Here is a 26,434-nt window from a genome sequence, read left to right on the forward strand (position 1 = left end):
GCACCCCTTCTCACTGACGACATGCCCCAGGAATCTGATCTCCGTTGCCCCGATATGGCACTTGTGCGGGGCGCAGGTCAGCCCGTGTCTGGCCAGCCGTTCGAGGACCAATGCCAGGTGATGCGCATGGTCCTCCCACGTCCGTGACCAGACGATCACGTCGTCCAGATAGGCCGTGACGAAGTCGCCCACGAACCCATCCAGGACGCGGACCATCATGGCCTGGAATGTCGAGGGGGCGTCCATCAGCCCGAACGGCATGGCTCGGAACTGAAACCTGCGTCCGTCCGGGGCCGTAAACGCGGTCTTAGGACGGTCTTCCTGCCTGACGGGGACTTGCCAATACCCGGACCTTAGATCAAGTGACGTAAATATACGGGCGTCCCCCAAGCCTGCCAACGCGTCTGCAATGTTTATCAGTGGTGGTGGGGCGGGTATGGTGACAGAGTTCACGGGTTTGAAGTTCACACAGAACCTCAAGGTCCCGTCCTTCTTCTTAGCCATGACGATTTGGCTATTGTACGGAGATTCACTAGCTTCTATTACTCCGTTCTGGAGCATTTCGGTTATCTGTTCCTGCACTACCTGACGGTCTTTGAGTCCAAACTCCCGCGGCTTTACGTATATGGGACTGTGTGGCTTTGTAGGGATGGCATGTTCCGTCACCGTTGTCCGCCGCAGCATGTCTGTGGCCGCGAACACTAACGGTTGCTGCGACAACACGCCCTCGAACAACCCTGTGTAATTTGGTGGCACGTCATGAGTGAGGTCTGCCAGCTGGATCTGTGGTGAGGGAGGAACAGGGCCCGCCCGGCCCACGCCGTACAGCGTTCGGCGCCCCTGACGGCCCACGTGCAACTTACTGTCCTTGATGTCAATGGCGGCGTCCTCCTGGACCAGCCAAGGCAGGCCCAGGATCAACTCCTCCCGCAGTCCACGCATCACCAGGGCGCTAGTCCGACTGAATAAGTCACGAACACCGATGGTTACCTGTGCGCGTCCAGACGTGGACGCGCTTGTCCCCTCCGTTGCCAGTTGCACCTCGTCCTCGTGTGGCTCCAAGTCCTCGTCCGGCACCAGGTGGGCGGAGACAAAAGAGTGGGTCGCCGCCGTGTCCACCAACGCGTGGACGGGACGGCCGTTCAGGAGCACTGGCACCCGGAGCAGCGCCGCCTGGTCCGTGCCCAGCTGTCCCAGCTGTGCTGGAGGAGCCCCCTGCTCCTCTGGTGGTGACCTGTCCCCTGCTGTTGGACTGCTACTGGCTCCCCCGTCTGCTGTGGCGTCCATGCTGCGGTTCCCGTGGTCCCTCGTGTCTCTTCCGAGCTGCCCAGTGGGGCTGTCACTTTTGGCGGGCGACGTCCCTGTGTTCCTCTCGTCCCTGTGGCTGGTGTCATGGCGGGCGTCGTTGGGCTGACTCGTCCTCGGGCTCGGTGAGGTCTTTTCTGTCATGTTGTCCGGGTTCGTATCTAGGAGGCAGTGGCCGACTCTGTCCCTGCCCCCTATTGTCCGTTTCCCGGATGGCGTCCTTCCCTTTCCATCTTCCTCCACAACTCCGCCTTGGTTGGACACTCCGCGTGCCAGTGATACTCCGGGCTGCGGCAATACTGACACCTGGGTGGACGGTTGTCACTCGTCCGCTGATTCGTACTCCGCTCCTCTGACCGTGTTCTGGTCTCCCGTGTGGGTCCCCCTGTCGTCCTCTGCCCTTGTGGTGTGGCCCCGCCCCTGTATCGGACCAATGTCATTGCGTCCTCGGGTGTCACAGTCTCTTGTGACATCACTGGTGTCATCCTAGGCTCCCGTCGTGACTCTCTTGCCCAGAGTTCCCTCCTACTTGCTGCCAAGTCCATTTCAGTCTCCCGGGCCAGCTCCACGAACTCGGATACCTCTAGGTCCACGGCCCGTCGCAGAAAAGGGCGTAGCGACGGCAACAACTGTTCGCATATTACGGGCATGACCTCGCTCACTGTTCTCTCCGGCCCCACTCGCCGGTGCAACCGCACCTTCCTATAGATAAATGATTCGGCGCTCTCCCCTGCGGCCTGTGGTACACTGTAAAGTTGTCGCTGACACTCGGCTCGTGCCAGTGGTCCGTTGAACCGCCTCTCTAGTGCTCGCTCGAATTCTCCCCACTCGGATAGATAGTCCCCCGTGTCCGTCCACCATTTCGCCGCCCGGCCCCGTAACTGGCCACACACTCTCGTCACCCAGTCCCTTCGTGGCACTCCCCTAAGCCTGTCCACACACGCGGCTACAAACGCACTCGGATCTTCGTGCGGTTCTCCCGCAAACTCCGGTAATGGGCTAGCCACCTCGACCACTCGCATCACTATACTCGGATGACCATGACCTATGGGCTCTCTAACGCCCTCGTCGCGGTGACCCGGTAAATGACTCCCCGATTGTCTGTCATTACTCTCCCCGCTACTCTTCACGTCCGCTAGTCCCCATGGGCATTCGCACGAAAGGTCCTGTCCGTGTCTCCCCCTGAACGGAAGTCCACACCCCACACACGTGTCCATCACCCTCGCCTTTGTCTCATCCGGTCCCTCCATTTTTCCGGTCGTCACCCGGCTTCACTTGGTTATCCGATCCTTCTCGGCTCGGTCGGCGAACTCGCCTCTCGGCGCGCGATAAGCCGCAGCGCGATACCGCGCGAATTCGAGCCCGGCGTGGGCCGCGCCGCCTTATCTCTCTCCCGCGTGAACCTGATCCCGGCGTGGATGCGTCTCCTTATCTCTTTCCCGCGCCGCTCCTTCCGCCTGCTTCCGCCGCTCCGCCGCGCCAGGCAGCTCCCGCGCCGTTCGCGTGACGCAACTCGCGCTACATCGCACGCTACTCCAGTCCATATAATGTCCGTGATGTCCTTTCCGCCCACTTTGTCCGTGTTCTTGGCAACCCGCACTTTGCCAAATTACGCCCTTTGAGACAAAATTTCGAAAGTTTGAAAGTTTTTTAAAAAAAATTGAAAGTTTTGAAAATTTGAAAGTTTGAGAATGCGTTGCCACCTAGTTGGGGGCCACTTGTCGTCGAGCGGGCTGATCCCCTTATTGGTTGTGTAGGTTCTTGGGCTAGCTCAGTTGGGGGTGGGTTTCGGGCCGCGTGGCAGTTAAGAGGATCTAGCCTGCTAATAATGAAACTACATAGGGTTTCGTGGCACTCACTCTTTTTATTGGCCACTATTTGCACTGGCACGGGGCTATCGCAGTTCCCGCCTACGACCGTTCTTAGGTGAGGCCTGACTACACGAGAATTTCCCCTTACACGGCCGCCTATGGGAAGTAGTAGGCGCCGGCGTCGCGGCGCTAACCGATGGCGTTTGTCCCAAACCGGCAGGGCTTTGATTTCCTGTCCTATAGCGAATTCAGGCAAGCACTACCTGCGGACACAGTTTCTGAAATGTCCCATTAAAATGGCGAGGTCTCGTCCATGACACAATGGTACTATTTTATCCTAGGCAATGCATGACTATACAAGCGAATAAAGATATATATATATATATACATACATACGAGAGGAAAGGAAAAAATTATGAAACACTAATAAAAAGAAAACTAAACTATTTACAATAAGGCGACCCCTTGGCAATAGTTGACATACTAATCTCCATAGTTTCGAACTGCCTGACACGACTCGAAGACTGTTGCTGATCTATTCCCCGCGTCACTGTCGTTAAGCCCGGAGGCCTCTATGCTCACCCGTTTCACTCGTCTTGGCGAGAGCTCGCGGCCGACACGTCACTCCTCCGCGGTTCTCCAGACGCGACTCCCTCCTCTGCTCGCGCCGACCCCCTCCCCGCGCGCGTCTCGTGCAGCATCTCACGTCCTCGTGGACGGGAACCCGCGACTTGTTCACCCCGTGCATATTAAAATACATGTTATTTACCCTTCTAATTTAAATTATACATGATGGATGATATTATAGTTTTTACAATAAAAATTATGTCCTGCTGAAAGAAAAGAAAATATACATAAAAAACTACGTCGGAGGGACACTGATTTATTGAAGGTGGCACCACTGGCTCCCGCACACGCCCGCGCACAGAAGAAGGCGGTGACGCGCCATAACGGCCTGTAGGAGCTAGGGTGGCCTCTGGGTCGACGTCAGTACTGACAGTAGACACGTAGTCTCGAAATGCACATTTTCCCATGCAGCATAGTTTTGTGCGACACACAGGATCCTTAGAATACAACTAGCTAACTCATCTGTTGTGAGCTTGTTATTTGTTTTTTACTTACCATTTTAGAAGTTAGCATATCACATAATTAAAAATTAATTTTCAGCATCATTAATTAGGAACTTGTTCACAAATATTTCACAAGTACGGTTGCAGTGTAGTCAGGTTATCACAATCTGCATTGTACATTGGTACTTCAAAATGTATTTTGAATTTTTAGTCAGTCTAGAGTTTTAAAATTATATAAAAAAAGTTTACATTATTCCTATTAAAAATAAAGGTTACCGGTACTGGAAATTCAATAGGTCCTTAAAAGAATGAAACAGTTATAAAATTTAATAGTAATAATTGTATAAGCATTGTAGTGTGTTGGTTCCAGGTCAAAATTAAAGAGTAACTCAGTTTTAGATAATGACCTAGGACATTGGTTTTAGAGATACACATGTGCAAATACTGGTTTGTTGTTTTCTTACTTGCAGCATGAAAAAATTGCTCTTTCCCCTAATTGGTAGAGGGTGAACCTGTAAACTATACTTGGCAACAGGATGGAGTACCTCCACATTGAAGTATCTTTGTATGGGAATGGTTGAACGCCAAAGTCCTGACGGTTGGATTGGTTGTAATGACAGAGCTCTTTTTCACTGGCCTCCAAGTTCACATGAAATAGCACCATGCAATTTTTTACTTTTGAGGCTTTATAAAAGATTGTATCTACGTTCTGCAGCTATCTAATGATTTGCCAAAGTTAGGACACAGAACTGAAGAGGCTATTGCTTCCTTTACTTCGGACTTGTTAACCAAAATGTAGGTAGAATTGGACTTTAGGTTGGATGTGCACCATATAACTAAAAATCTTCAATTTGAGGTATTTGTTGTAATTATTTTAAATTAAATTGTTATAATATGCCATGGAAAATGGGAAATTCTTTTATGGACATCCTGTTAATATACTATATATACTTAATATACCTATTAAACCATTTCATGGTAGACACATTCAAAATCTATGAATTTTGTTTTACTTACATACAGAATGTCCACCGAAATCTGTACAAAAACTTCCGACTTTTCCATGTCCACAAATTAAAATTTCCCTAATGAATTTTAAAAATTAATTTACCTGTTTTATAATTTTCTGAAAGAAAGCCTCTGCCATCCCTATAGCTTTACAGTTCAAACAGTGATTGACTATACACTAAAACACCATCTGGAAAAAAAAAGTGTTCAAAGTCTGTGTGATGGCATACCGGGGCATGACACTTACTCTTCTAATTCCTTATCACGCAGGAATCCTTATGACTTTTCAAGGTTTTTCAGTGAATTCCCATATTTTAAACACACTTATTATTCACATAATAAAATTATGTGAATAATTTAAATTAAAATGACTGCAAATAATTATATTTATTTACCATCTAAGAAGAATCAAAAATATTTGGAATAGTGGAATTAATATATGGTGGCGATATGAGGTGTAAACAGGAAAGGTTTCGATTTGGTTGATTTGGAAGAAAAAAAAAAGGGTTTGGAGGAAGGGAGGAGGCATTACAGCTGTACCCTAAAAGTTGCCAGGTCTAAATTGTGATTTACTTTGTATTTTAACAATTTCCAGAGTTTTAACAAAATTTCCTGACCAAATTCGCTGAATTTTCCTGGTTCTCTTGGTCACTGGTTCACTGTCTAATTTTCGCACCTCAGAAATAAGCGGGTAGACACATCTGGCCCAGCGATGGACAATTGTTGGAAAGTCACCTCACGGAGGTCCAGGACTAGGTGTCTATACACTGCAGGTGACCTTCAGCCATCGCAGGAGCACCTCACCTAAGAATCCCATGACAGGATGTGAACTACTAAGGCCAAGCCACTCTGCTGAAGATCTGGTCCCTCACTGAAATAGTACTTACAAACAAAAACTTGAGTGTTCAATCTTTGTGACTGTGAAGAGGAAATGCAAAATCACCAGAGCAGGTTTGTGCTTCAATAAATTTCCAGATAGTTACAACGGTTTTGTATAAGGAATAGTTTTATCACAAATATTTACAACCAAGACCAATTAATAATAAAGAAACAGAGATCGGCAACAACATGGTAATCAAGACATAAATTTCATAGTAACTTCGACATATTAAGCATTTTTAATAAAAAAAAGTTCATTATCTCTCAACAACTTCAAAAATAACTTTAATTATTTTTGCCTCGGCACAGAAAACAGACAGCCCATTGCCAGAGCACAGGAATGACGTTCACAGCGCTCCGGAGTCTCGTCGCGGCTCGTCGTCCTTGCGCTCGTGCCGGACCCTCAGGTGCTTGGTGAGCTCCTGGTGCATGCGGAACGCCTTGCCGCACACCTCGCACACAAACGCCCGCACGCCCGTGTGCAGCGTCATGTGGTTGTTGCGAGCGAACGAGCGCCGGAACCTCGCCCCGCACACGTCGCAAGGGTACGGTCGCTCGTCCCGGTGAATCCTGCGGCGAACAGGGAAACAACGCAAACTGTTACAATGTGGAAGACAGCTTACGCTAAAAGCAATAATGCATGTGTACAAACAAGCATGCTACGAAAGACACCAAAAAAAATTATTGGTTTACATTTAGGTTCAACGGTTTCTAAACTGACTTCTATTCAAAACCTTCAAAATAAAAAAAAAATATGCAAAAGGAAGAATCTATTATACAAAGGCCAGGCTTCATCCAAATTCAAGCCAGCTGCGGGATAGGCATTTACATACAAAATAAATATTCACAGGAATTTGACAATTGTTGTAATATTTTATATAATATAAAATACCATTTAAAGAGCTGACTTATTCGTTATTCTATTGCTTCAAATTTTTTATTTTAAGTATAAGTATGATGATAAAGTGTAACACAATATTTAAAGTAGCATTGAGTTCAGGTTTTTCAATAATATCTTTAAAAAGTCAGTGAAGTTGATGTTCTGTCTTAAAAAACAAAGCATGCGTGTTTGTAATGAAAACACCGAGGGTTTAGGGAGGTGGCCCGCTACCGGGTGTGGGCATGCAAGGGAGGCACGCACTTGGCGTGCGAGGCATCCACACACTCGGTGTAGTCGTTCATTCTCAGCTGGAGGCTACAGCACCAGTCATCTTGTGTCGAGAACAGCTGGTTCCCTGATGGCGACGCACGAACAAGCAACGACATGCGCTCGGCAGAGGCGTAATTCCAGCTCTTTAACTGGGTGGCAAGGCATACCGAGGGTCTAGGGAGTGTGGAATGCCCCCACGTGTAAGGGGGCTCCCGGGGTTCTCTTCGGGGAAATTAAAAAAAAAAAAACTAGCATTAAATTGTTAACTATTTAAGCTTTTTCGGACTATTCTTTATTACCATTGTTTGTAAATTGTTTATATTTTTACTTCAAAATGGGGTGGCTAAATAATGGGTGGCAACTGCCACCACTTGGCACCCCCCGAACTATGCCCATGGTGCTCAGGGGGTGGCTAAATAATGATGGGTGGCAACTGCCACCCCTTGTCTAAATAATGGGTGGCAACTGCCCCCCCCCTGCCACCCCCCCAACTACGAACTACGCCCCTGGCGCTCGGGGGATGGCTGAATAACGGGGGGCAACTGCCACTGCCGACGGCACCTGCCTGGTGTGCTGGTGCCAGATGCCGCGGGTGCGGAACCTCTTCTTGCAGTGCTCGCACTGGAAGGGCCGGTCGCCGGTGTGCGTGCGGATGTGCTCCGTGAGGTCGCCCCGGCGCACGAACTCCAGGCCGCAGTGCTCGCAGCAGTGCTGCTTGCTGGCCGTGTGGACGCGCCCCACGTGGATGGCCAGGCTCGACGCCCGCACGAACGCGCTGTCGCACAGCTCGCAGGCAAACTGCTTCTCCCCGTGCACCACCAGGTGCTTCTCCAGGAACTTCTGCCGACACGACACCCCGCGGCATCGCGCTCACTCCTGCTCATCCTTGCATTCTCCAGTCTTGAATAAATAATTATTTACAGTATTAATAAAGATAATTCATTTTTCATCCACATCCGGAGGATTTAACTTTTTTTATTTTGACCGGTCTAAATTTGTTTACTTCATCTCTTTCTGTAGAGAATGATTGTATCATTAATCGATTGTTTGTTGTGTCTGTGTCTATTGTTTATTTTGTCCTTTGCATTTTGTTTTTGTTTGTATCTTTTTACATGTTATGTGCTCTTTTATTGTGATATGGTTTTTTAATTGTTTTGGTTTATTTTTTTATATCCCCGTGCACACCCTAGTAGACTCTTTATGAGGTCTTGGTGTGCAAGTGACAACTGTAATAAATAAATAAATACCACTAGACTTAAGTTGGTACAGAATTAACTGCGATCAGCTCGTCCTTCCACGGCGTCTCCCTGCCTCAAGAGGGGCCGACACTCGGGAAACTACAGAGCTGGGGCTAACTGCCCTGCCACAGCAATATCACTGCTACCCTCCGCCAGTCTGTAAGACAACGTGGAGATGAATGCTATGGATGGTGACCCTGGAATTAGTTGAAGTGCCATGATTGGCTAATATTTTTTTTCATGTATTTTTCTGATTGGTTATATAATGTTGAGTCTAAAAATAAAATATAGTTTGGTCATTTATTAGTTTGTTTAATAAATCCTGTGTTTCATTTTTTAATTTAAAAATGAGAAGAAAGAATAATAATTAATTACAACCATTGGATACTGTTTTGGCAATGACTAAAATGTCACAAATAATGAGAGCTTAATAAAACTAGGTCGAATGTGTTCAAAAATAAGACATAAATAAGGATCTGCTTCACATAACCTGTACTTATTAAATAAAAACACAAAAAATAGTAGTTTTTAAAATACTATACATATATCAATACACAATTAGTTTTAAATGTGAAGCGATAGACACGTTACGAACACCAAAGAGAGTACGAGAGGAGCGTCGAGGACCGGCACGCACCTTGCAGGAGAACACCTTGCCGCAGTGGTCGCACTGGTAGCTGCTGGACTCGTCGCCGCGGTGCTGCAGCCTCTGGTGCTTCTCGAGGGCCCACTCCAGCAGGTAGCGCCGCCCGCACTTGTCGCACTTGAAGGGCTTGCTGTGCGCGGGCACCTCCGGCTTGAACACGTTCTGCACACGACACACAGTCAGGCCGTCACCACCGACCACTGATTCCAGGCTCCCCGGGTCGCCCGTGAAGCAGGGACTTCTTTACAGACGTTACTCTATCACGCGGGCTGGCAATCAATTACTGTCACGTCAGACGAATTAAATATCTTTGACATTAACGCTTTTGCAAAACTTTCTAATGTGCAGCTCAGAACAGAAGATGATATCATGTGCACGACAAATAACGAGCTTCACAGAAGAAACTGGGTCATTAATCACAAATTTATATTTTTTAATAGCTTCGCTATTCTGTCACAGGAAAATAAAGTTTACCATTTAATGCAGGGTGTTATAATGCGCTCGAATTCTCATGATGCTTATTCCAATTATAGCATGGTATGAAAAACTACTGTATTTTAAAAGAAAAATATATTTTTTTTTGCAAGTCTTGGTTTGGAAAACATTCAATGATTTCCCATTAAAGTGGAGAAATAATTAATTTGACAGCACGCTGGTCTATTCAAGAAAAAATACCGCCATGTCCGGCCAGTCAGAGGCGTGAAGCAAGCAAGATGATGTCTGTGCAAAGCAGCGATGAAGAAGGAACTAGCCAAGCCTACTTTAGTTCTCCTTCACTCCCAAGTCCGAACTGGAATGCGGAATGGTATCTGCACGAGCGATCTCCACCCTTAGTTCAATGAAAAAAAAAATCAAGTAAATACAAAACGACAACAAAACACTTACCATCCCAGTGACCAAGTATTTAACAGAACTGTGTGTTCTGCGCCGGTGGACGGACAGATACGTCCAGTGGAGGTAGTATCTGTTGCAGAACTCGCACAGGAAATACTTGGGGACCGTGAAGTCTCCGAGGTCAGTGTCCGTGAACAGCCCGTGCGTCACTTTGTGGGTGGCACAGCGGGCAAACGACACGTGCGGCGTGCCGCACACGTGGCATCTGCGAGGGGGGGAAAGTGAAAACACTTTGTCAATGAATGCCACGACACAGCTATAACTGATGGACACCAAAAAAATATTACAAAAATGATGGTGCTTTTAATTAATTGATATACGATTAATAAGCTAAGAGAAATATTGTAACATAACATTACCATTCTGAGAGTGGAAGGCACTTTTTAATATAAAAAATAACAAAACGTGAGAATGAAAAATAAATCACTATACACTTTTCATTATTTACTCTACGTTTTTAGGAAACTATGTATCTTAAATCTGAACTGAAATCGTAAATAAATACAAAACAAACGGCTCTGTGCTGTTACCTGTAAGGCATGGGGTCGTCCATGTGAGATTTCCTGTGGTAGTTCAGCACACCGGTAGCCGAGTAGCACTTCTCGCAAAACTCACACCTGGGGAAAACACGGACACGCAAGTTGATGTCCTTTCCTTCTTTGTCAGTAAGCATGCCATACACACCCATGCTCGGAACAAAACCCAATAATAACCACGCAGAACAATGTTAATAACAAACAAAGTATGACTGTCAAATGTAGCTGAAATTTATAACTCTCATAAAAAATGCAAGAGCTGGTATAGTTTAACCAATTATGTGAACATATCATTAACATGGTTCATGCCTTTTCACATTAATGAAAATTACGGAGTTTTTGAGGACCCCTTTATTTGAATGTCTTTCGTATGAATGAATATCAATATATATATGTGTTTCCCTCATAGTATTTAAAAAAAAAAAAAAAAAAAAAAAAATATGCTGCTTCACTACTGACATAAGAAATGCAGGCACAAAAGAGTATTTGAGGAGCTAAATAACATTGTGAAACACTAAGTGTTTGCACAAAATATTTATTTGTTTCCAGAAAATGAAATAATAAAAACTATACACAATGAGTTTTTGATGTCTTAGTCTTAAATCAAAGATTATTAATGAGTTTTATAGATTATGAGCTCTGAAGCAATAAAAGAACAAATTAAGGACATTTACTAACCCTGATTAACAAACCACCCACACCAAACTAGTCAGTTTCAATTGAGTAACAATTAGCAGGCTAGTGACTATTAACATTATTAATGCGCGACCACGGTTTCGGCACGTAATATTTTTTTACCGTTAACATAACGTTTTTATTTCACCAGAGATTTAAAAAAATGTTCAAACTTAACAAATACCCAAACAAATTCTTAAATACACGCGGAAAGTCAAAAAATATATATTTTGGCTATGGAACTATTTCGTTCTAATCATTGCCAACACACCACTTCTCTCACTGTTTCATTTACACACATGCGAGATCATTAATATTAATAATATTGTACATAGATAGTTACTTTTTTTGTAAAATTTTATTTAACATCATTATACGGTAATTTAGTGTTAATGCATGTTTAATATGCATATGATGGAAAGTATTTTTGCAAACGAACCAAACATGCTGCATCCTGGTGTGTTTTTTCAAAGGTTCGTTTAAAAAAGTAGGAGGTTACAGTGGATGGACATTACTAAGAAACCAGTTGAAGGTGAAAAAAAAATTGATTTTGAACTCTTTTAATCCTTTGTATTGAGTGTTACATTCAAATTATTCATGCCTCATAATTTTTACCAAACCCATAATATTTCATGCTTGAATTATTCCCTACACTGCACTCAAAGTATAACTTAAATAGAACTTTAGAAAAATGTGGAAAAAAAATAAAAAAACAAACATATAATTAGTATAATCAACTGTAATTAAATGCTATCCTAAAGATGACCACTTGCTACGATATTCCATAATGTCAGCACATCCTAATATTTACACACGACTAAAATCCACAAGCCAAGGACATTCACTGAGACTACAAAAAGTTACCTTGGTGTAGTAGTTGCAATGTAAATGATAAGAGCGTCTGAACTAAGCCCAAACAAAGTATCAGCCATAATGCAACACACTGTAAAGACTATGCGTAGAGTTGAATAGAAACTGGACATTTATAAATACCAAGTTCAATTACAACTGAAATTTAACAAGCTTCCCTCAAAGGCCCGATGAAAGCAGCATACAGGCTGCGAGACTACGGGAGAAACAAGCCAGACCCAAAAGAAAACTTACCTGTACACTTTATCGGCCGACTCCTTGGCAAACTCATGCTCACCGCCGCCATCGACTCTGCATCCCGACTGGTCCGACTGCGTGTGCTCGAAAGCCTTCTCCTGGCTGCAGAACACCTCCTCGCACGTCAGGCACCGGTAGATGTCCTGCGGAGGAGCGTTGTAGGACGCGTGGGCCTTCAGGTGCCGCTTGAGGCGCGACGGCCGGCTCAGGTCGCGGCCGCAGATGTGGCACTGGTAGGGCCTCGTCTCCATGTGGCTCACCACGTGCTCCTTCAGCGTCTGCTTGTCGAAGAACGACTTGGAACACGTGTCGCACGTGAAGGTGCGTCTGTTGATGAGCTTGTTGGTGTGCATCTGCTCGTGGGTGTAGCAGCCCGTCTTGCTGTTGAAGTGAATCCCGCAGATGCTGCACACGTACTTGTCCCCCCTGTGGCTGAACTTGAAGTGGTCGTACATGCTGTCCTCGTCGCCGAAGTCCAAGCTGCACATCTCGCAGGTCATGGGGGTGTTCTCCCTCCAGTGGAACTGCTGGTGGAAGTACAAGCGTGCTTTCGTCACAAATGTTTTGCTACACTTACTGCACTTCAAGGAATCGCTTTCGAACTTCTTCAAGCAGTCGTGCCCGCAAAGGGTTTTCTCGGAGCGGAAGACCGTGGTGCACCGTTTGCACTCGTACAGCAACAAGATCTTGTCGCCGAAGCGCTCGTAGGTGGTCACGAAGGAGCCGTGCGCGTCGTGGAAGTGCGTGATGACAGCGCTCCGGTCCTGGGCCTCCTGCCCGCACAGACTGCAGGTGTAGGAGTCCGGCTCCGAGCTGTGGCTCAGCAGCGTGTGGAGCAGGGCACCGCTCACGCCCTCCGTGCCCGCGCCGCACAGGCAGCACGGCACGCACACGTCGCCTGCCCCCCTCGGCACCTGCAGGCTGGTCTTCGCCCGGCCTCGCCCGCGCCCTCTGCCCCGCCCCCGCTCCACCCTCGCTCCTCGCGACAGTCCGCGACCCCGGCCCCTCCCTCTGCCCCGCGGCCTGCTCTCGTCCGGCAGGAGCGCCACTTCCCTCGACACCTCACCTCCGTCGCCCGGGTCCTCTGGCACGGCCGTGTCGAGGCCGTTATCCATCACCGCCTCCACCAGATACGCACTCTCGTCGTAGTCCATGCTCGCGTCGTCCGGAACAACGGCGCGGTCGCATTTCCCAAAGTCCTCTTCGACTACAGCTGTCGCCGCCACGTCTCGGTCCAACTGAGGTTCTAACTCGCTGCTCGACGAAGCCTCGCTGTCTTCCTCCACTTCCTCAAGAGGCTTGGTCTTCATCACACCGGAGACGCACAGCGGGCAGCAGTAAGTGTCGCCAGCATCGCTCTTGACCTCTGGCTCGAGGGAGTTGTCGTACTCCGGCTGAGAGTCCGCGTCAGCCGGCGTCTCACACCTGGAGCAGGAACCAGCTACATCACTCACTGTCGTACAGCTACTGTGGGGTCACTGTGGCGGGGAGGTCAGATTACTCGTCTCTTACCAAGTTGATCCTGGTTTGATCACCGAGAGAGCCACACCTAAATTTTACATAAGTGGGAAATCGAGGCAGATGTTGCAGTGAGCCAGTGTGTTTTCTCGAGGCACCCAACAGATCCATGCAAACGATTCTCCCATTCTATCTTATAAACTCACACCTTCTCTTATGACCTCAAGTCCTAATTTATTCGATCATACAACTATCACACTATGACCCAGTAAGGTAGAACATTCACAGCAACTTGAACACTGTCAAAGTTAACCTTAGAATAAAACCTGCTTTACTAACACAAGTCAAATGTACAACAGGTTTACTTCAAATGAAGTACGGTACCTTAAAGATAACAGAACCCAAACTACAACAAAAGGTCTACGATCTGGCATTCCGTGGTTCCGCACACTCTGCAACCCTGCACCAATCGCATTCAGATTTTTATTTTGCATGGAACCCGGATGTTGATCTTGAGCACCAGGTGGCATCACTGTGGTGTTGGCATTTACAGTTTCGCTCAGCGATTATCGTTACTGTTGGTTTTCATTTTAGTAAAATGTTTCCTGATTTATAGCAGGTTTTTTTTCACAAATGTTTTTGAAGTGCAACCTCTTTGCTGAGGGGGCTACAATTGTTAAGCGTAATGAAAATATGATCGCATGAGGGGATTAGTTAGGTGCGGGGAGGGGGGGGGGGGGAAGGGGAACTGGTGGAGGCGAGCGTGTCAGCGGCAACACCACTCCAACGCATGCACAGCAGTCGAATGGGAAGACGGCAAGGACCGAGGGGGAGGGAGGTAGGTACATAGCGTAGCATGCTATATACTAGTTATAATGGCCAGAAGGGGAGACGGTAGAGGAGAGGTAAAAATGAAGTAGCAGTGCTGCTAGTAATTTTGCTTGTGTTTGTCTGCTCCTCAGTTTTCGTAACAGCTAACGATTGATTCTACTATATTTCTTTTATTTAATTTAAAGTAACTACAAGTTATTTACTTATGAAGAATAAAGTTATCGATTTCTGCAATTAACATTATAATTCATTTTTATGTGAATAAGGTGATTGAGAATGTAAATAATTTATCTCTATCTACACCAAATAAGCAAGAAGTCTCATTTCTGTCGCATGTGGAATCCACGCGAACACACTTTTTTTTTTATAAAACCAGATCTGAATCATGGACGCAATGAGATATCAGACTCTTTTCAAAAAGTAACGCTATTTGCATTTTCTCTTTCTATAGAGCGGTCAATTACATCTTGTTTTAAATGCCATTATACGGTACATAATTTTTCTTCAATATTCCTGTTCAAACTATACTGACATTCTGCGATCCGGAAAAATTGCCAGATTCAAGACCTTCCACAGTACTTGGACACCAATAACAGCTTGTGGTGAATGATGGTCGCAAAGCACACCCCCCCCCCCCCCCCCTCCAAAAAGAGTGAGACACGTTGTTGCGCACTGCAATCAAGATTGGTGTTGAGCGAGTAGCACCCCCATGACAGTACAAATGCAAATAACAATTTTATTTATTAACAACTTTATCAACTGTGTAGTTCTTGTTCCAAGCCCAGTCATATCCGAGATGAAATATCTCTAGCCGCTAAGTAATATTAGCACAAAGATGGGGTTTGTATAATTTGAAGGCATACAAACATAACTACTGATGTGTCAATTGAGACAGACCCAGCCATGATATTTTGATCATCTGACCCTCTTCACTTGTGCAGTGTCTCTCGGATAATGAAAGTTTTTGCAGTGCGTTGTCACAAACATTTGAAGAAAAATTTAAACTACCGATAAATAATCATAAAGCATTTCGCACCTGAACTTCTTACGAACAAGCTGCTGCAGGAAATTGTTCGTTCTTAAGCACTGCATACCAAACTCCTGGCACATTGTCACTTTGGTTATGCAACGTTCGCACACCTGCTTGGGCAAGAGATCTGTTTTCTTCACCTGTGGAGAGAAAATGAGCAATAAATAGTGATCGAAAGAATGTCGGTTCCGAATAACAAACAGCTTGACAGAAATTGAACGTCTAATTCTTCTCCCCTTTGTGCTTCATCATGCACTTGAAGCACAGAATACCTTTATTACAAAGTTACCCACCACATTATTGCTCTGGTAACTAAATATACAGAGAAGTAACATGTTAACAACATGCAAGTTGCAAAGCAAAAAAAAAAAAAAAAAACAGCTAATTTATTAGGAAATGAACACAAACTGCTAATGCAAATAAGAAATATTATCAGGTTGATGGACCTCATGCCGTGTGTGTTTTTGCCTGGGAACACAAAAGTGAAGTTCTTAGACATTTTTGTATAAGAGGCAGGTACTTTCTCCCAGGTAGTACAATGCAGCAATTGAAATAATTTTTTACGAAGTTTTTTCTTCTTCTCATGAGTTATATAAAAAAAATATATATTCACAGTGAAATAAAATTTATATTTCTTCCATTTACAGTCAATTTCAAACCAATACTCAAGTGCCGTTCACAAGTTATGAATAGAGACGGGAAAAATTTGCACGTTCAATGACCTCCAGGATAGACTCCAATATCCTCTACACACTCAGGCAAATGCCAACTGTTCATTGGCTGCTGACTTGTGAGTTGTTTCGACTGGGTGCCCTGTGATTCGACACTTCTATGAGTGAGGGTCTCTAATTGGCCCTCAGTCCTCCAGATTAACAGTGAACCAATGGCAGAAGCAGCACTTAGGCAAAATTATTTGAATTTTAGCATAACACGTAATGAACCCGCGAATTTTTCAGTTCTCTAGGAATGAAATATTTTACTGGTGTTTTAGGGAGAACGGAACACTATTTTAAAATTGTCATTGAGGAAAATGTGACTTTCTTTAAAGAGAACAATAACAATTGACTGGGAAGGAGCTAATGGTTGAGGCATCATCTACTAAGTACTCCTCTCTGATCGGCACGCAGCTCTGAAGCCCCGGAGGATCCAAGAGGAATGACGCCCTGCGAAGCAGCGACAGACTGCCTTTACGGGAGGAAGGGGAGTATCCAATCAGCGTCCACCACGCTGTCCCCGTGCAAGACACACTTGGGACGCTCCGGCCCCGGTGGGAGGGAGGCACAGTCGCCTCACAACCACACACCAACCACATGTCGCACGTAAACGGAAAGCTACATCGTCCTTAACAGTAGCTACAGAATGGTGATCTGAATAAACCCCTTAAGAGCTTTATCGCAAATGAAGATCACAATTCTTGAATGAAAAATACCAGATTCATTAATTCACTTGAAGAGTTAACTTTAAATAGGTATTTAGTTCCTGACATAAGTGCTTTTTACAAAATTATTCCTTACAACTAGGTATTTATATTCACCACTATATTAACCACAGCAATAATTATGCTGCTTGAGTAATGAAATTTCATGTCTGCATAATAGAGACAGCATTAAAATTAGATACAAAGAATATGTAACTTATGTGTTCTTTAAATGATTCATCCAATGGGGAATTTTGATTTAATACAATTTCTTGGACATACACCATTGAAGTTTTGCATTGTTTGTCAAATTTGTTTTCATTTTTAATTCTTAATTTGCGGCTCGAATTTTTTTCCATGACAAACCGTGTAATATTGCAATGGGCGATGGCGTATGTCCAAGAAATTGTATTAAATGTAAATTATAGTCAGCGCATAAAATTCGTACCGATATTTCCACACCCATGTTATGAAAAAAGACGGCACTTACGTTCATGGGTAGCCAAGAGTTTATTTTCTCTTTCAGACACAAACTCATGCCCTCCTCGCTGAATATGAGCACCATGTCGCTCTTCTCCCGGCCGCAGAGTCGACACAGCCGCCCCAAGTCCGTGTCGTCTGCGAGGTCGCCCAGGCTGTCCGTGTCGTAGCTGCCGCCGTCCAGGCTCTCCCCCCCGGAGTCTTCCAAGTCCTCCTCGTATCGGAGGTCAGCGTCGTCGACCACTTGGGCCTCGGCGTCTTCATCGAACACCTCTTCCTTCACGAACACAGTTTCCACCTCCATGCTCTCCCCCGCGGAGGGCGGCGCGACGGCGGCAGAGCCCTGCGAACTGCGGTCCCCACCGCCCGGTCGCACCGCTTCATCAGCGCTGCTTCGCGGAGCATCTCGCACCCTCTTCCCGAGCTCCGTCCCCACGTCCTGCCCCAGCGGACCGCTTACTTCCTGCGGCACTTCGACCTCGCTTCCGACCACTTGCATCATCGCGTCGTCGTCGTCGTCGGCGGCGGCGCAGGCGTTTTCAACTGCACCGTCGCAATAGCTTCCCACTCTCTGCTCCTTGCCGTGATCATCTTCCCCCGAGTTCTGATCCTGAACCTTCTGGAAATTTGCGAGCGTTCCCATTTCAGCTGCGTTGCTGTTCCCCAAACTTTCCAGTCCGTCCTTTGAATTTACTGCAACGCTACCCTCTGAAAATTTTCAGAAGAAATTAACATTGATATTTTTCTTTACAGCTTAATACCACAAATTCATTAAAAAAAGTTTTACAAACATATATTGGCTGAGAATGAAGGGTTAAGCTGGAATCACAATGCCACGACAGGCCCAACAGCCAATGAAATACGCGCACCGGCGGCCCGCAAGGGATAGATAATATTTCCAGTTTTGTCGTGTCGTGCTGGCAGACAGAAAGCAAAATGGAAATGGAAACCTAACAGAACTAAACTTCAAGAAATATTTACCTACTTGGTAAATCTTTATGCTGAAAAATGAAAATTAGTTTTACGTGTGGGTACACTTTCATATTTGTAGCTTGCCTTCATCTGTTTATATGAATAAATGGATATCAATATGTTTATGGTTAAGATTTAATTTAAGAATGGACGAGTTCAGCAAAGAACTTTTTTCTAATAAAATCCAGGCTCATGGTATTCTGTATGACATTGGGTTAAAGGACTACAGAAATCAGCTGCAAAAGCATGGTTTGAAATAGAATGTTATTTTTCTCTCCTACAATGTTTTCAGTGCATTCTATACTATACTTTATGGAAGTATTTGGCTTGGAATGATTTTCCGACAGCCAAATCATAAATCGTCGGGTTAATGTTGTCGAGGTATTGTGACCCTACGCTGGAGCTACGATGGTGTGTTGGGTCTGTCGTGGCATGTTCATCATGGCTATGTGACTCCATCTTGATATTGCACACTGCACACAGAGAGGTGATATGATTGGCAAAACACTTTTGGATTACCCACAGTAAATGTTGATTTATGTGCATTAACACACAATATGTATTTTCTTTTCTCCTTCCTGTATATAGTTTGCCCAGAAAATCTTATTTCCTGCAAACCCAAAAATAATATATATGTACAACAGGATCAATTGTGCAAACTGTGCTCAGATACAGTACATCTTGGGAACAACACAGACCTGTTAGAAACCAAATTTGTATTTTGCAGTTCGTTTGCAACAACTAATCTTCCAAAGCACGTTTCACGGTGAGTTCGATCCCAGCTAACCTTCTTCACTTTGGCTAGTTTTCCCCCCAAAAAATATTTCACATCCTATTCCTGTTAAGAATTCAAGCTGTCATTATATGTGTACACTTGCCCATTTCTAACCTCAGGTATGACTTCTATCATTCAGTACGATAACAAGGTGATGAAATCTAACTAAAACAGTTACAGCGGAAAAAAAACTGGTTAGCTATGGTTTTAGCGGGCAAAAGAAAATTTTTGGAACATTATATTTTATAGTGAAGCTATAATCTGTGATATAATCCTACGTTGTAGGAAAACCCCTCCGTATTCCTAGTTTTGGGTAGCAACAGGACAGGAAGACAGGAAGACAGGAAGACGCGAAGACGTACCTGGGACAGGCAAGGTGCTGGTCATCTGTGCGGGAGACACACCGCACGCTGGCTGCAGTCCCGGACTGCTCGGGCTAGGGGCCTCGGTACCGCCGGTCGGCCCTGCAATCCGTTACCAGCCATATCCACAAAAGTAAAAGCATGGGAAGTGTTTATTCTCAAGTGGAATTTAAATTTAAATTTAAGTTTTCAGCTGCCAAACATGAGTTAAAATAGTACAAGCCACGAAATGACACAAATAAATAAACTATAAAAGCCATTTTTTTTTTGTCACAAGTAATGAGAGACTTGGCCTTTCTACAAATTTGAGAGAACATAGCATAGAAAGTTGAGTACAAATTACGTTTATATAATTTTTTATAGTTTTTTTTTTAAAGATTTTAATATATTGAGTTTTTTTAAAATACTAATATGGATAGTTGGTTGAGTGTTGTTGGATATGGGTACCTACATAACAATTTTTGTAGTAATTTATTAAATCAGTTCAGTAATCAACCATTACGTTAACATTTTTAAGTTTACAGAAAGTCAACCATTCATTCTACTTGATGGTGTTGAAAAGAACGAGACTGTCACCCTTTTATAATTTCTACACGAAGAGCAAGATATATTATTATTCTTAATAACATCAAGTTAGATGTTTATAACAGTGGAAGGATGAAGTGTAGGTGTATGTATATAGTAAGGAGTCATTTGTATTCATAATATTTAAATACATTTCGCAAATATTTCGCTCAGATCTCTAAACAACACAACACACAAGATTTCTGCCCTGAATACTCCAGCAACTTCACATGGCAAATATTCAAAAGAAGAATCCTTTTCAGTCACTCACTCTCACAGACATACAACTCACCCTTGCAGACGTTTCGAAAGTACTCAATGACATTTCCTTTCGGGTCGATTCTCTGGCCGCAGTAACTGAACTGCTTCAAATCCAGAGCCAATCCAATCTCTTTTTCTGCGCGAATCTGCAACGTCTCAAACGTGTCGTCGGGAGAAACGTCCAGAAAAACATCTTTCTGGCTGTTATCCTTCACGCGAAGCTTTATCTTTGACCTAGAGTAAACACACCGAGGTAGACTCACAGTTCGCAATCCCACCCAACTGCTAAAATACACACAACCCTGAATGGAATTTCTGGAACGGACAAAAGAAGTCTTAAAACAGCCATTCTTGGTTTTATAAATTGTGTGTAATAATGCAAATACCTATTTAAAAAAAGTCTAAATATTTTCATCATCATTAAATATACATGTTTGTTTCAAATCATCCTCATATCAGGTTTACTTATTTAAATGCAATGGTGTTTGAGAGGAGAGAGCTACATTTATCAGGCTCTGTAACACATCTAGGTCATACACTACCTAAAAATATTTTAGATATTTTGTGTACAAATAAATTGTAGAAGAATATCAATCATCTCAATAAAAATCTAAAAAGGAAAACTGTTTCATAGTATTGAAACTAAGAATTGTTTCACACCCCTAATATCATAGTAATGACATGGTATAAAAATTGGATTTGCTTGTACGTACCCAAAATTCAATGGCATTAAAAACAATTTAAAAGTTGCACATTTCACATTACATTACAGTTTGCGTTATCACCTTGCTGTAGTAAACTGTGTCGATGAGGCAATACAACGAATGTTTGTTCAAATGTTGCTGGATCGTTGGTGTGTTGATTCTTAAGGTGGGTCTACACTATATAACAAAAACATGTTATATTTGTAACATGTTATACAACAAGTTATACAACTTGTTTCATAACATGTTACATAACAAGTTATATAATAAGTTATATAACAAGTAATACAACTTGTTTCATAACATGTTACATGTTTTTAAATATGTATACCAGTGTGGACAAACGGCCAACATGTTATACAACAAGTTATTTAACTTCCTTTGATCTTTACCGACACTGCATGGGAAACATATAACTTGTTTTATAACACTTATTTTGTTATAAAACATGGTGTTATATAACATTTTTCTTCACGTTTTCATAACAAGTTATATAACTTTGTTGTGTAACTTGTAATATAATTTTCATTCTTTTCATTTTGTAACATGTTGTATAACTTTGTAATATAACATTTTATAACTTGTTTTGTTACACAGTGTAGACCCACCTTTATAAGTGATTGGTCTTAATCTCTACACTTTGATCTTTGAAGTACTTATCTAAGATGAGTTAAGTTTGACACTGATTTGTAACTAAAACATTTTTTTGAAAAACAAACAATAAACAGTTAACAATCATTGCATCCTATGGGAGAGGCGATAGAAGTGATCCCCCCCCCCCCTTTCCAAATTAACATATATAACTAAAAAATTGGTTGTCTGTAAAGTCGGTTTACGGACAATAGTTTAACATGACAATGTCATAACAAAACATTGATGAAATGATTGCATACTTTTATGAATAAAATTAAATCATTTTTATTGAATTATCACTATTTTGTATAGATACAAAGAAGGAGTGAAATGAAATCTACAATTTAATTGATAAATTTACTTTTATTTGCACTCATTAATCCAAATATGTTTATTACTTTAACGAAGAGATTATTTTAACTATAACTTTTATACATGTTTGCTATTTAACTTTTTCTAATCTGTGTTATTCTGTAAAGGCTAGGACGATGATAGGAAAAGTAGGAAACGAATGGGAGTGTTTCAAGTTTAACGTGCCTCAAAAAAGTCAAATCGATGGTTGTTCCAATCGAGTGGAAGAGAGATAGATGTGGCACAAGCGTACAATGAGCGCAACGGTACAATGTGCGTTATGGGACACTTTTTCGTGAGTGCAGCCGGCGTTAATCAATTTATTAGACGTCACGTCAAAAATAACCGGGGTTAAAAAAAAAGACTTTTCAAGATGTCAGGAATGCATTAAATAACCTTAGGGGCCACCACTGTCCAAAACCTCCATCTCCCCATTTAACTGGGTGGGAGGTATTCCGTATGTATTACCCAGAACACTCTGGTAATCTACTCCCCTCCCCCATCACCTAAATCAAATATCCCCTAAATTTCTACATTGTGGCTGCCCCTGTTGTATTGTGTGCAGTTGGCTACAATGTAGAGATGTAGTCCTAACACACTCATGATGTTACCTTGTGATAGTTTCTCTCGTCCCTACGCTAACGTCTCTCCTGTCTCACATCGAGCCACTGGCGGTATTTTCACGAGAGTGCTCTGCATTGTGCTACTTATCACCTCAAGGTAAACTGCTCTTTTATCCATTCACTGGACTCTGTGAACCAATAAATAATAGTTATAAATATTTCTTCCTTGCTGAGCAGTGTTCAAAACAGTTTTAATTTTATAGATATATATTTTTATATATTTATATAAATATATTTCTTGAGGAAATCACATTAGAGTACAGAATATATTTCCGGTATCATGTAATATAATATACTTCACGATGTCCAGGCTGTTACAAAAATTTCTGAAAGTGAAAATTTACATTATAAAAAGTGGTGACAGAATAGATTTAACAGGACGTGGGTTGTAGTGTATAATATAACGTGTGAAATATATCTTCAGTTTTGTGTTCTACACTAGAATAGATAGGCATTAGTATATACATAATAGTCAAAAGTTAATTTCCTAAAGAAACATAAATTGTCCAAAACAAGCATGTGAATGTTCTCCACTCAAAACCCACGTATTCCTGCACTTGTCCCATAAGAATGTAGGGGCGTTTATGACCGTCAATGCTGCCATGTTGGTGACATCATCAATATCATGGTATTGTGTAGTAAACAACTCCTCCCCTTAAATTTTGTGTAAAAACATCTGGGTACAAATGAAGTGATAGGAAATTAGTAGGCAAGAAGAAAAATACTTATTGTTTCAAGTAGATGTACTAAATTTTTTGGTGTTTGAATTTCATAACTTATTAGATTCATTAAAAAAAACTGCTTAAACAAAGAAAATATATACAAGAGTACCATTAACTACCTAGCACAAATAATTATCATTAACTAACATAATGCAATAGTAACAGACTGAAAAGAAGTTTATACGGGAAGCATAACCATCAGTGGAAGCGTCAAAGGGTTTAGAGGACACAAAGAGGAAGCCACCTTTTCTGGCCAGGCCTGAGAGTAAATGAAACGAGCTTGAGAAAGTGGTACAGATAAAAGAGGGTGGGAATTTTAAGAGGGCGGAAATTCCTTGCCACCGAACTGACGTTCAAATTCAACTACGAGTGAAAACAATGAATATCACAAAAATAACTACTTTTGGAATAGCTAGCTACTAAAATACACAAGATTTTGTATTGCAATTACAGTTCTCTCTTTTAGCAGAACCACCGTGACGACACAGCAATAAGTCTTTCAAGACGATTATAACTCTGAAGCATTTGGATTCAAGAATTGTACCATTATAACTGCAACTTGTGGTGGGGCCCTTTTTTTTCATATTATTTATCCGTTTTGATGCTGAATTCCAACTATTCACCTGAGAAACTCAGGTTGGGCGAGGTTACAATAAAATTAATACTGCTGTAAATTAATTCTAGTCAGAAGTTGAACTACAGGCCAAGTATAGTAAAACTATTGTATTCGTAGAAATTATTTAAATAATTAAGCTTGTTCATTTTCCAGATTAATTTCAAAATTATGACAAATCCTTGTGGATAAACAATAATTGCGAAAACTAATTATTGAAGTCAACAAGCAGCTTTGATTCAACCCCAAAAGCCACAAACTTTCCATTAATTCACCGAAATAGCTTTCATGTTTTCAATTTCAAATAGTGGCCCTGACTACAACAGCGGCCATAATATGATTCAATAAAAGAACTATGAACTTAAAACCAGTTGTGTTTTATCATTTATGAGAGCCAACCTTACTCGTTGATATATTTACCTTTTCTTATTAACCCCAGACATATTGTTCAAATTAATTTACAACTGAATGTACAGCCTCTAAAAAAATATCACATTCAAACAATACCAAATTCGTATGGTCGTTGCTCACAATTATGGCCAACTGCTCATAGAGTACGGAGCCACCATAAACAAATAATATTATTTCATCTGAGCAAATTCCCTTCAAATCGGCACTTATTACGACTTTGACAGGACATTTAAAACATATACTTTTTCCGAAAAAATGTCATGCGTTTGTTAAAAAGATAACCTGTGTTACAAATATATATAATAATATTTATTTCACTAACACCTATCACTTGATTATATAGGTGATGCAACTGAACATAAAGGAATATTATTTACAGACGAATGCATGTTGTATGTCGTCAGGGTATGGCCAAGTCAACATGATGACATGTCTGTGTTACATGCAGATGAAGTGTTTTTATCTATCTATCTGCGCCATATTTGTTAGCTGCCCAAATATTTGTCTGAAGTGTTATAATTATAAAAACAGTTTTAAAGAAGTAGTTGTATTTGAAAATGGAGATTCTAATTTATACTTACCTTACCTACATTTTTAAAATGGTTCTTGGAACATGAAGTACCACAATATTGAGTCTTGATAACAGAATTTTCAGAAGGTAGTGTTGCAGTAAAGTCAGAGGACGGACTGGAAAGTTTGGGAAACAGCAATGCAGCTAAAATAGGAAGGCTTAAAATTTTTCAGAAGGTGCAGAATAAGAACTTGGGGGAAGATGATCATGACAAAAAGCAGAGTGTGGAAAGATATTGTCACGATGTAATTGAAAACACCTGCTATTATGCAAGTGGTTGGAAGCGAGTTTGAAGTTCCACAGGAAAATAGCAGTCCGCTGAGGCAAGAAGTAAGAACAGAGCTCGGGAAAATGATGCGAGGTGCAGGGTACAGCTCTGTTCCGCATAACTGTGCTTACGAAGCAGTGCGATTTGGCGGTAGGGACCGCAGTTCACAGGGCTCTGCCACTGTCACGTCACCATCTGCCACCATATGAAAAATACAGAACTTACATTCATGGGTAGCCAAGAGTTTATTTTCTCTTTATTGCACAAATTAATGCCCTCCTCACTGAATATGAGGACCATGTCGCTCTTCTCCCTGCCGCACAGTCGACACAGTCGCCCCAAGTCCGTGTCATCTGCAAGGTCGCCCAGGCTGTCCGTGTCGTAGCTGCTGCCGTCCAGGTTCCCCCCCCCCCCCAGAGTCATCCACGTCCTCCTCGTAACGGAGGTCAACGTCGTCGACGACTTGGGCCTCGGCGTCATCATCGAACACCTCTTCCTTCACGAAGACAGTTTAGGAGACAGTTTTGACTTTAGAGTATTTTTAAAGTTGCTATTATATTTCCTAATGGCTATTCACATTTTTGAAATGTATTCCAGAATAATTTTACATCTAAAAGTTTATTTTGAATTTATGACTTCAGCTCATGGTAATATAAGTTTTTACATTCATTAGCATATTGGACTCTCAAACTGTCAAATTGCATTGTCTAATGTATGCTTATTTTACTTCGTACATTCATTGGTAGTAAAGCCCGATTCCTGCTATGTCAGTAGCAGCTTCTGCTGCCGGAATGTAAACCCCTCGCCCAGACCAGGTGATACAGACCCGCGATTGTCCCCGAAGACGACTCAGGCGATAGTGTCATGTGCATGCAGTACAATATCAATTTATAACACCGAGAACACATGAATATGCTTATTATTTAGGTTAGATGTTCACATATAACTGGCGAGTATTGAAAAACTGGCTCAAAAATTTTTTTCGTACAGTTTCTGACACACATACTGCCTGAGACATTGCCTACCCTAGTTATGAAGCATTGGTTTGTCGTGGTACCAATTAGTGATC

At 42.8% G+C, this 26,434-nt stretch overlaps 1 protein-coding gene across 1 annotated transcript; it reads right to left on the bottom strand.

Annotated features, from left to right (window-relative positions):
• Positions 1-6,293: 6,293 nt before the first annotated feature.
• LOC134535404 (uncharacterized) lies at positions 6,294-24,774 on the bottom strand. The gene is made up of 11 exons (XM_063374478.1): positions 24,536-24,774; positions 20,501-20,703; positions 19,645-19,746; positions 17,546-18,243; positions 15,645-15,778; positions 12,317-13,744; positions 10,532-10,618; positions 9,993-10,206; positions 9,099-9,269; positions 7,789-8,063; positions 6,294-6,643 (listed from the first exon to the last, which is right to left on the bottom strand). The coding sequence occupies exons 1-11, from the start codon at positions 24,556-24,558 to the stop codon at positions 6,421-6,423; spliced, it is 3,558 nt and encodes a 1,185-aa protein (XP_063230548.1). The 5' UTR covers positions 24,559-24,774; the 3' UTR covers positions 6,294-6,420.
• Positions 24,775-26,434: the final 1,660 nt, after the last annotated feature.

The sequence above is a fragment of the Bacillus rossius genome, chromosome 8 (genome assembly GCF_032445375.1).
Source record: "Bacillus rossius redtenbacheri isolate Brsri chromosome 8, Brsri_v3, whole genome shotgun sequence".
Classification (NCBI taxonomy): domain Eukaryota; kingdom Metazoa; phylum Arthropoda; class Insecta; order Phasmatodea; family Bacillidae; genus Bacillus; species Bacillus rossius.